Source organism: Penaeus vannamei, chromosome 39 (assembly GCF_042767895.1).
Source record: "Penaeus vannamei isolate JL-2024 chromosome 39, ASM4276789v1, whole genome shotgun sequence".
In the NCBI taxonomy this organism is placed as follows: Eukaryota; Metazoa; Arthropoda; class Malacostraca; order Decapoda; family Penaeidae; genus Penaeus; species Penaeus vannamei.
This window is the reverse complement of record NC_091587.1, coordinates 27,466,994-27,479,233: the sequence shown is the minus strand read 5'-3', so window position 1 is coordinate 27,479,233 and position 12,240 is coordinate 27,466,994. Positions and strand designations below refer to the sequence as shown.

At 38.4% G+C, this 12,240-nt stretch overlaps 1 protein-coding gene across 1 annotated transcript in view; it reads right to left on the bottom strand.

Annotated features, from left to right (window-relative positions):
- Window positions 1-1,522: 1,522 nt before the first annotated feature.
- The window catches only part of LOC113819338 (transmembrane 9 superfamily member 1-like), a 14,298-nt gene continuing 3,580 nt past the window's right edge, over window positions 1,523-12,240 (bottom strand). Inside the window, exons 3-13 of the mRNA XM_027371581.2 lie at window positions 10,680-10,769; window positions 9,996-10,077; window positions 7,436-7,659; window positions 7,135-7,241; window positions 6,796-6,931; window positions 6,302-6,449; window positions 5,926-6,144; window positions 5,328-5,438; window positions 4,836-4,998; window positions 4,406-4,597; window positions 1,523-3,909 (exon numbers count right to left, since the gene is read on the bottom strand). Coding sequence (XP_027227382.2) covers window positions 3,708-3,909; window positions 4,406-4,597; window positions 4,836-4,998; window positions 5,328-5,438; window positions 5,926-6,144; window positions 6,302-6,449; window positions 6,796-6,931; window positions 7,135-7,241; window positions 7,436-7,659; window positions 9,996-10,077; window positions 10,680-10,769 — 1,674 coding nt within the window. The 3' untranslated portion in view covers window positions 1,523-3,707. The remainder of the gene's footprint in view (window positions 3,910-4,405; window positions 4,598-4,835; window positions 4,999-5,327; window positions 5,439-5,925; window positions 6,145-6,301; window positions 6,450-6,795; window positions 6,932-7,134; window positions 7,242-7,435; window positions 7,660-9,995; window positions 10,078-10,679; window positions 10,770-12,240) is intronic.

The window sequence follows — 12,240 nt, the reverse complement described above, 5'->3', positions numbered from 1 at the left end:
CACATCACTCAAAATATCCTAATACTGTTTCACAACACACTATATTGTGTACAACTGCTAATTACCCAGATTTACAAAGAACTCCAGTGATGTGGAAGGCAATGCTATTTAATGTGAATAAATAACCATGAAAAAGAAAGGCACAAAAATAAGAAACATAGACTTATATACACCTCAATGAGCACATCCAAACACTATGAACACCCAAAATGAACTTAGAAAATGATATCGAATAACGCAGGATAATGCCCACAGCATAATAAGAAATTATACATAATTTTAAATGGTATTCACTTTCCATTATTAAAGAAAAATAAATAAATAAAGAGGAATTAACTATACCTTCCACTACTGTTAATTCTTAGTTTCGTGGCAAACATAAAGATAAAACAAAATTCTTTACATTTTCAATAGATATGACAACTTTCAGCAGAAACTCCAGTCACATACTGTTTACATATCAGAAAATATTTTTTTAACAGTATAATAACTGGCATATTTGTTTAATAAATTCAAGTCCATGTAAATCTGTTTTTTTTTTGTTTTTTGTTTTTAATCATTACTGCAGATGTGACTATTTCCCTCCTAAAATATATGCATCATAAAATCTGAAAATAACAATCAACAAAATACACAAATATCTTAAAATCAAAAGAAAAAAGCATTATAGTAACAAGGCCTTTCTATCATTATCAATCTGCACACACTTTATAATTGTTAAATAAAATTTGACTTTACATATAATTTGTAGACAATAATTTTGATAATCATGTCTGGATTTCAAATGCCACAGAATTAAATAAAGGATTACATTTCTTTCATTAAAGAAAGTAAGAGAGAAAGAAGAAGAAAAAAACTAGTTGCAAATGGATAAGATTATTAAAACATCTTGTACCTCAGATACACATATATCACACATGCCCGGCTTTTTCCTTTTACTAATACTACTAACGAGAAGATATATCTATCTGTCCAGAAATAATCACATAAGCTAGCGAACACACACAAGCAAAATGTTCCTCTCTCATTCTGTACACGTAAATGACACATGAGCAATATATCCCTTTTTACAACTGTGAATCATTACACAACTATAACCTAACATTGAAAAAATACTGTTACAGAAGCATATCAACCTATATAACATATATTGGTAATCTTTTGAAACAGAGAGAAAAGGAGTGAGGAAGGAGAAGGGGAAAAGGAAAGGAGTAGGACAGGGAAGTGGAGGAGAGGGAGAGGGGAAGAGGAGAGAGGAGAGGGAAGAGAGGGAGAGGGGAAGTGGAGGAGAGGGAGAGGGGAAGTGGAGGAGAGGGAGAGGGGAAATGAGGGAGAAGGAGGAACAAGAGAGGGGGGGGGTATGAAAGGGAAAGGGAAAGAGTGTGAGAAAGGGAGAAGGAGAGTGTGAGAGAGGGAGAAGGAGCGTGTAAGAGAGGGAGAAGGAGAGTGTGAGAGAGGAAGGAGAGAGAGAGAGAGAGAGAGAGAGAGAGAGAGAGAGAGAGAGAGAGAGAGAGAGAGAGAGTGTGTGTGTGTGTGTGTGTGTGTGTGTGTGTGTGTGTGTGTGTGTGTGTGTGTGTGTGTGTGTGAGTGTGTGAGTGTGTGAGTGAGTGAGTGAGTGAGTGAGTGAGTGAGTGAGTGAGTGAGTGAGTGAGTGAGTGAGTGAGTGAGTGAGTATGAGTGAGTGAGTATGAGTGTGTGCGTGTGAGTGTGTGCGTGTGAGTTTGTGCGTGTGCATGTGTGAGTGTGTGCGTGCGCATGTGTGTGTAAGTGTGTGCGTGCGCATGTGTGTGTAAGTGTTGTGCATGTGTGTGTGGGGGGGATTTATGGGTATGGGCATTGGGGCAATGAATGTGTACAACCTGATAAGACAAAACCTCAAAAATCATTTACTGAGAAAATGCAACAAGCTCTGGTTAAACTCTGCTCAACTGATGGACGTAAACAATGATGAAAGTGGATATATAAACAAATAAAGCATATAGTAAAAATAGAAATGATAATGATCCTAACTGCATTAACACTGATGCTCACAATAATAAAATTGGAAAAAAGGGTTTTTTACTCAACACAATTCATCTGTCAGTATCTTTCAATTTTCATTTGTTTTCACCATCATTCTTCATTCCTATTATTCGACTAAATATCTTTCCTGAACAAATACAAAATATCATTTTGGTTTGTACAAAAGCTGTTGGAGACATACAAATGTCCTTAAAAAAAAAATCTATCACTTTCTTGGGATGTCAATTGCCTGGTGAATAATGTATCTATTAAATGAATAGCATAAAATACCTAAATTAGAGATTCCTGTTCATTAATAATAGCTTTCTATTCACAATTTAACTGCTAACTGCTTTGTACAACACAACAGGCATGATAGACTGTTAATGCAATGTTTTCTGTATCAAACAATAGCTTAAGTTTTGGTAACTGGCCAGTATACGGGACTAAGGAAAAAAATACTATGCCACACACTCTGCCTTCCTACCAGTCATATACATGCTTAGTACAGACTTTAGTTTAAAACTGCTAGATATACACACACTGTGAAGTCCAATAAAATCTTTATCCATAGGATCTAAACCCATTTCAAGAAGAGAGAGAAAAAAAAGATAATGATATGACACACTGGTACTTCTATAATGTTTCAAAGCATCCGCTACCTCTTCAGAAATGTGCATATGGTGTTTTGTGTCTTTAGCAAAAATTGAATTGAGATTTTCTATTACCCTAACTACATAAACTTCTATGTCATATTCTGTCTATGCCTAGAAGATACGGCAACACAGCCTAACAAAGAGGTAGACTGACAAGAGCAAGACAGAGACAGACACACAGACACTCAGACAGATAAAAAGATATAAAACCTCCTCTTGCAGTCCAAACTAATGTATCAATCTGATACAAAGGACCTTGATGGAAAGGGGGCAGCATCCAAGCATTTTTCTTGTCATCATCAGTCAACTAACAGTTTGAGAATTTTTACTGTTCAGACCCCTAGAAGTGTTATAAGGCACTAGGCTTAGCACTTGGTCCTTCAGCAAGCATTCAGCATTATCCAAATTCCCAGGTAGAAAGGACTAGCACTGAGAAAGAGAGGGACAGTCTCCCTCTCCCTCTCAATGCTGTTCATAAGAGCTTCCTTTTCTTAAAGGAGAGGAAGAAAAAAATATATAAAGGAAGGACTTCATGAAGGTTGAAAGTCTATCAACCATAAAAAGAAATAATAATAAATAAGTATCATCCAGGAGTCCTTTAGTTCCCATAGTCTCACCAGGCACATGAATGCAGTCAGCCTAATTAAACTTAATGATTCACAAGCCTTGAAGTGAAGAGGGAGTTTCCATCCACAGAGCAGCACGTACTCCTTGTACTTCAGGAAACCTGAATAATGTTTTCCTCATAAAAATATCATCAATGCCTCTTTACTGAGCAAATTCTGGTAATAAATAGTCTGCTGAAACGCTACTTCCTCTGCTCGCTACTTCACCTTAAATCTAAAGATCGAATTCATGTACAAGACAGCCTGACCCACGATACAGTGTGTTCATACCTATGGTGTTGACTTAACAAGCTACTTGCTTTCCTTTTGAAAAAGACGTTCTCTCTTTTCCTGACACACCATTATGCTCCCGTTCTTTTCCCTCTATGAGTGTCTACATCATTTAAGAGAAAAGAGAAATTAAAACAAAATAAAACGACCCATCTTAATCCATCTTGATGTTACGATAAATGTATTTGACGAAAGTGAGGGAGGCCATGAAGGAGACTGTACCAAGGGTGAGGAAAAATACGTAACAGGTAAGAAGCGACCATCCCACGAACTCTATGGTCTGCAAGCCACCTGACATATTTGAGCGTTTCAGGTAGTAGAACACACAATACATCAGGACGAAGCCACCGGTAGATCTGCAAGAGCCAGATGCAATTAGTTCATATGGTCAGAGACAGATTTAGATGTGTCTATATTAAAAGCATTTAAACTAACATTGTATAATTACCCTTGAAAAAACTCTCTCTCACACACTCTCTAGCACACACACACACACACACACACACACACACACACACACACACACACACACACACACACACACACACGCACACACACACGCACACGCACGCACACGCACGCACGCACACGCACGCACGCATACGCACACGCACACGCACGCACACTCACTCTCTCTCTCTCACAAAGTCCTGCATCCACAAGGGAATCAAGCAGTTGATGAGTTTACTTATGCCTTGAACTGGCCAAGTTTAAGACCAAAGACAAAAATAAATATACAGAAAATAGCTTTAAAAAAAAAATAATAATAAAATAAATTAACAATAAAAATAAAAATAACGACAATAAGTATTTCACCTTGCTTTGGGGCCCCACTCAGAACCTGTTACTCACCCAGCACTGAAGATGGATCTCCACCACCACCTGTAGTCCTCCGCAGCCAATTGGAAGTAGGTGAGAGCCACGGAGACACAGGCAGTCACACTCAGGAGGATGATGAATACCACACCAAGGATCCCGTACAAGGTGTACTGCTCGCGTCCCCAAAGTGTCGAGAAGATGTAGTACATTTCCACGCTAATGGCACTGGTGGGAAAAGAGGTACAGACTTAGTACTGGAAAATACGACAAAGAAAATAATATAAAGAAGAAGACAAAAAGAAGTGGGGGACAAAAAGAAATAATGAATAAAAAGACAAGAAAGAAGATGAAAAGGAAAAAGAAAAACCTAAGGAAAAGAGGAGAAAAACAAGCATAATTATCAAAGCAGAAGAAAATAAGCAACAAAGTAGTGTATGACAAAGCAAGAGAAGAAGGAACTTACCTGAAGGGCAGGAAGCCGCCAACAGCGCAGTGTGCCCAGGAGGATCGGTACCAGGGACCTGAAGGTATCTCCCGTGCAATGTTCTTCGTCCGGCAAGGGAAATTGTATTCTATGCGGCCGTTCTTTCCCAGGATCCCTCCAAAAATGGTGAGTGGGTAGCCCACTGTAAGGGGATACATCTTTAGATTTGGCAGTGGAAAAGATCTATTTTCTTAAAGACATTACTATTACTCTTCTGGGTCCAAGTTATTTCCAACCTTTAACTTCTGCAACAATCTGAATACCCACATAAACTATTACATACAGAAGTCACAAAAAACATTGAAACCAATTCTTACATACACCAATTTCAACATGCACCAATGAAAAATGTAATTACAACACCTACACTCATATGTATGTAAATCACAGACTACATCTCACAATCTCTATCAACTCTTCCGAACAAAAAAGGTGCATCAACATCTAAAAATGGAAGGCTCAAACACTCACCAAAGATCCACATGAGCAGCAACAGGATGATGGTAGTGAAGGGAAGGGCTTGGGTGGAGTGGTAGGCCCAAGCGACCGTATTCTGAATGCTCCAGATCAAAAAGAATGGACCTGCAAACGATACAACAGATAGAAGAGGCTGCTTCTGGTGTGCTCTTGTCGGCTAACCAAACAGATGAAATGTTCCACTTACGGGTATGGCAAAGTTTGTAAATTGCTCTCAATGGAGATGAATACTTACATCTATGAAAAGAAAACATACATAGCTATCAGTTTCAGAATCATTCCTTTCCATTCTTTGAACCAGTCTGTGCCCTTCTCTCTCTCTCTCTCTTGCTAACTCCACTCCTCTCTCACTAACTCAATCAAACTCAACTCAACTTAACTTAACTCAAACTCCCTCTCTCTCTCTCTCTTCCTCACTTTCTCTGCCTCTCCCTCTCCCTCTCCCTCTCCCTCTCTTCCTCTCCCTCTCCCTCTCTTTCTCTTCCTCTCCCTCTCTTTCTCTCCCTCCCCTCTCTTTCTCTTCCTCTCCCTCTCCCTCTCTTTCTTTTTCTCTCCCTCTCTCTCTCTTTTCCAAACTTCTAAAGCACTGCACCTGCAAAGAGCACGGTTGTCAAGTTGATGTTGGACACCCACTTGGTGCCGCCCATCATTCTGAAGTTGGATGAGGAAACGTATCCTGCTATGACTGACGCAAGGGCATACAGGAAGATGGCTGCACTGTTCATAGAGCCGTGACGGTGGACATTGAACATGCCCAGCAGAGCCATGCCGATGATCCCCACTGCCACTGCCAAGAACTGACATCCAACACCTGCAAATACTTAGCTATTAGACTGGTTTCTAGATTATGTAAGTCAATATAAATAAATCAATAGTTAACAATAAAATGAATTGGAAAATAAATGTAGGATACAAAATCACTAACATTGCACCAATTCAATCCATCTACCAAATGTTATCTTTCTCACCCAGAATGGATGAAAACAGGCTCTTGTGCTGTGGGAACCTGAATACATCAGTGTGGATGATTTTCCAACCATACTCATCGCTATCTATGTCGTCCCGGCCCTCTTCATCAATGTTGTAGCGTGCGAAGTCATTCCGCAACACTCGGGTCTACATCACCACAAGGAGAGAGAAGAGAAAAAAAATACTGAGAAAGCTGGGAACATCATATTAATATGAACTAATCCATAAATACTTCAGTGCTTCTTTACAAATGATAAAAACTTTATTTTCCTGGACTCTTTCCAATATACATCCTACATAAAACCATAAGTGTCACATGCATAGCAGCAATTACCATAACATAAACACTGCTCCCAATAATAAAAACAATAACATCAAAAATAACAATCAAAATAATAAATCATAATAATAACAACGACAAAAGAATAAAAACACACCACTCAAAGACCGGCTCATTCAAATCTTGAATTTATTCCGGTTTATCAAGACTTACCAGGATAATAACGACAAAGCCTATGAGGAGAAACACAAGCACCATAGAGTTGATGATGGAAAGCCAGTGGATCTCTAGACTGCGTGGGAAGAAGCTGTTGTCCTGAATAAGCCGCCCTCGGTCCGCATGTGCAATTCTGTTGGAAGCCCGAGTGGGTGAGTCTGTGTAAATGCAATCTCAACCTTTGATGGGTAAAACATATCATGGTGAAATTTTTCAAATAACCTGAATGACTTTCGACACAAAGCTAATTTAGATCAGCTAGGCATATACATAAGAAAAAAAGAGACATACTTATAATAAATAAAATGTCTGAACACACACGAAAAGGAAACTTACTTTGTAGGAATCCAAGTCACAGAATATGTGGGCTGTATGTTGAGTGGTGGCTCTACATCATCCAAGGAAATAGGTGCATGCTCCTTTGTTGCATTTACATAGATGATCTGGGGATTATTTGCAAAAATATGTCAAAATAAGTATTTAAAGAAGCAACCAGTGTCAAGATAAGTATTTAAAGAAGCAACCAAAGAGTGCCACAATACTTAAACCAACCATATGTAATTTCACTAATACATGACACAAGACGTACTTTGCCAAAATACACAATGTCCAACAAGCCATCCTGAGGAGAACTTACCTTATTATCATTATAGTAAATATTGAAATGCTGGTGTGTCCACAGGTATACTTTGTGGGTGTGGGGGACAAAGCCTGACTCCTCCAGATGACCAATGAAGTCTCGCACAGGGATATCATCAACTACAAATTCGTAGTAGTAGTGCTCTTCGATGGCCTCTCGGAGATATTGCACCTCCTCCTCCGATAACACCAGGTCGCAAAGCTTTCGGTTTTGCATGTTCTCTGGAAAGGGATGGTAAGGGTAAGGAGTTAATATGTGAAATGATGCATCATCATTTGGATCAGGAATTCTTACCGATGTTGTAAATTCTAGTTCTGAATATATTTCTTCTACATCTGTAGAATATAATGGTAAATATTTTTTTCTTTTCCCTTTTGTTTATTAATCTTTTGTTGCTGCAGTTGTCGTTCTTTTGTATCTTTCCACATCCATTATTGAATAATGGCTGATCCAAAACCCCCCACAGGTGAATGTTGATAGTCGACATAAGATGGATTAAAATAAAAAGATAAAAAGACAACCAAGTCACAGCTGATATCAGGCTCTTGAAGGACCATAAAGTTTGATATATCTATAATAAAAAAGGCAATAAAAGCTAGAATGAAGTAGACTACCCTTCATTCTTTTCTTTCCAACTGTGCCATATCCAACAGTGAATGCATGATGATCCTGACCCAGCCACCTCAGCCATTCCTGAGGATCCTTCACAAGAAACCTGGATGAAAATGAAGATGAGATGGCTTATGTAAAAGGTTATGATCCTCTCCTATCTACCAGTGCAGAGCCCCACTCTCGTTCCATACACCTCTGCCACATGCCAATGACCGCTCCTCTGAACTTGCGTTGGGAGAAATAATAATACCATGTTTCCCAATGCCTAATGTTTGCATTTTGCTTTTGTATTACTTTCCAAAAAATAAAAATCTAGGCATTACTCTTTTTATAGAATATATAGAGAGATTATATGCTTGAGCAAACCACTGGATATTACAGTCGAGGAACACATTACATCCTATTATAATGTATTCCTATGTGAAATTGTGTATCACTATCCATCTAATCATTTGCCATATTATTTTGGTCCATACTAATGACAAATAACGTGGATCCCCTGTAACCATATTCACTGACAACATATTTCATAAAACCACAATAGGTTTTCACATAATGCATTGATAATCATATACCAAGTATTTCAGGTATACAGGAACAAAATACAGTCTTTAATACTAATTAACTAAAAAGTATCACCACAAATTAAATCTCCTAACTGTAATCTGCATTTAATTATCCTTCTTCTTTAATTAGTATACACTTAATTAGCATTAAATTTTCTGATCTAGCCATACCAGTATCCTTAAAAAATATATATTAATAACTACCTGCAGCCTATTAGCAAATATCTTCTGGCACGTGTAAGATTTAATGAGCACTTGTTCATGGACGAGTGCTTAGTCTATACTAAAAGATGCAAGCAAGATGGAAGAGGAGGAAAGACTGTCAGAGAGAGAAAAATGAGAGAAAGTAAAGGAGAAAAGATATGAAAGAGAGAAACACTCTCGCTTCTGTTGTTTTTTACAAAGATATATGGAGTGGAAAACTCATATTCAAAAATATCAAAATGCACACAAACTTGCAAGCACACATTCCCATATCCAACATCCAAACAAGGATTTCTCATAAGAACCTCAGAATATTCGACATTTAGGTTCCTAGTGTGAAAACGAGAGAGGGAGAGGGAGAGGGAGGGAGGGAAGGGGAGAGGGGGAGAGGGGGAGAGGGAGATGGAGAGGAGAGAGGGAGGGAGGGAAGGAGAGAGGGATAGAGGGAGAGAGGGAGGGAGGGGGATAGAGGGAGAGAGGGATGGAGGGAGAGAGGGAGAGGGAGAGAGGGAGAGGGAGAGGGAGAGGGAGAGGGAGAGAGAGAGAGAAAGAGAGAGAGAGAGAGAGAGAGAGAGAGAGAGAGAGAGAGAGAGAGAGAGAGAGAGAGAGAGAGAGAGAGAGAGAGAGAGAGAGAGAGAGAGAGAGAGAGAGAGAGAGAGAGAGAAGAGAGAGAGAAAGAGAGAGAGCGAGAGAGAAGAGAGAGAGAAAGAGAGAGAGAAAGAGAGAGAGAAAGAGAGAAAGAGAGAAAGAGAGAAAGAGAGAAAGAGAGAAAGAGAGAGAGAAAGAATGAGAGAAAGAATGAGTGAGTGAGTGAGTGAGTGAGTGAGTGAGTGAGTGAGTGAGTGAGTGAGTGAGTGAGTGAGTGAGTGAGTGAATGAGTGTGAGTGAGTGAATGAGTGTGAGTGAAGAGTGAGTGTGTGTGTGTGTGTGTGTGTGTGTGTGTGTGTGTGTGTGTGTGTGTGTGTGTGTGTGTGTGTGTGTGTGTGTGTGTGTGTGTGTGTGTGTGTGTGTGTGTGTGTGTGTGTGTGTGTGTGTGTGTGTGTGTGTGTGTGTGTGTGTGTGTGTGTGTGTGTGTGTGTTTGTGTGTGCGCGTATACGTGTGTGTACATGTGTGTTGCGCGCTAAAGCACACTTCAGGAAACATTTAACAAAAAACTTTCTAAATTGATTCTGACCTTTGAACTTGATCCTTATGTCGGACTTGGCCATGCGGTCTCCATCCAGGACTTCCCCAAGCGTCAGGCTCTTGTGCTCAATCTAGGGGGTGCATTGAAGATGATGAATCCCTCTTCATAACCCGTTTAACATAGAAATATCCATCACCCTCTAAATATTATGGAACTGATGCGGGGAACAAATCTCCCATGTTACTAATCTTAGGTAAAAAGATCTAGTTAAATACCTATATTAGGGGATTTAATGTATAATAATACAAAATGATATAAATTTCCAAGTGTCTTTTGCATCTGTAATAGTAATGATCTTAATGAAATAAACCAATAACTACAAATAAAATTTTTGGTAAAGCCTGACAAACATGGTTGTACATTAGCAATTATCTATATCACTGTACGGTGTTCACGAGTCCATTCCAACTGCTGGAACACTGACTCGTGACCTGATAAGGCATCACCAAGTGATCATTCACCATAACATGAAAGCACATCTCTTATATTTAATGCTATTATTGAGTAATGATGATTATAATAATAATGATAATACAAATGAGAACATTTATGAAAATTATGAAAGTCCTACAATCAAGTTACTATTAAAGGATTACTTGTTCATGAGCAAGAACTGACTTCGTACAAAATTATCATTGTTCTGTGGGCAATGATGATGAGAACAACACTTACTATCTTGGGTCGACAGACGGGTAGTTGGTAGTAGTGATATGTTTCGTGGGGGTTGAAGTAGGGCCCCACTTTGTTGACATAAAGTATGACCTGGAAAGCAAAGTTGCAACTGCATTACTAACATCTGAGATCAACAACTACTTTGTTATAAAATCATGGTCGTTTGCAGTCTATGCAGGAGTATTGTGATTGATCAGACTGTTTCTTTTAAACTTTGATGGATTAAAAGTTCTTACAGGATACGAGGCAATGGCAAGAGAATCATTTGCTGAATCACACCTGTTAATACCTAAGACATAAACATCAAGAACCTTGTGTACATCTGTGCTGGATTCCACTAATTCAACCTGTTAGCTTCCAACGAAATTAAAACAGATCTTACGAAAACATAAAAGTTAGCTTCCAACTAAATTAAAATAGGCCTTACTAAAACATAAAAACAGCAACACATCAACCAATGAAATTCCCTACAAGATCAAGTATAGCTGATTCGTCATCTTATCAGGCAACATAATTTAATTAGCATTCAGAATATTTATATTAGATATCAGGGATAATAAAATACCTGCTTAATACCTTGCAAGCCTGGCACAGCTGCTGCAGAAGTTTTAACCCCAGCTCTTAAGCTCTTCAATTAATTCTACACTTATTCCCATATATTTACAAGAATGCAAAGTATAAAAATCATGTTAAAGAATGCTACCTCTTAGAACATGCTTCAACATGTACACAATATTCAACAAAAGGTAAACTAAATTGTTCAAATCGTGAGGATCGAAAGTAAGTATCCAATAATACAGCCTGTTATTCTAATCCCAGTCGCAGGTTCTGGAGAATACAAAAAACAAAAATATTGAATATTGATTCAAAGTATATATACACTGAAATATGGCAGGTAGGAAAGCAAAAGAGCATTTATTTCAACACAGCACTAAACTCTTCTGAAATGTCTCTGGCTTCCCTTTCTAGAAATAAATGGTGTGAAATGAGGAAAATCTCTTTTCCTTACATGTTCCCTGTCCCAGTAATACCAACATCAATAGAACAATCTCTTCATCCATTCTCAATCACAGCACGCATATTCATCAAGGTACAAGATGCGATGGCTTCCGATAGGGACAGAAGAAGCCTTAATACTGGGGGTCACAAAACTCATCTCGCAAAACGCCAGAGGAAGTTAATGAAAACAGCAAACACAACCACACAGAAAACTGAAAAATGAATAAATAAATAAATAAATAAATAATACAAATGAAAAGATTAAACCAAGGCCTTACAATAGCAATGAGTTGACTGAAAGAGTTCTGGGTCTTCTCGTCTAACTTCCGCAAATCTAAACATTTACTCGAGGCAGCCTGTGAAAACTCTACCTGAAATTTTGCTCTGCATCTTTATTTCTCTCATTTTCTGTTTCTTTCCTATATCATTCTTCATCAATTATATCTATTCACATCTCTGACCTACCTCTTTATATTTTCATCCATGAATTATCTTTTTCATATGGAAAAATATGAGGAATATGTGACAGATTTAATGCTACAACAAAACAGGATCCATTCAT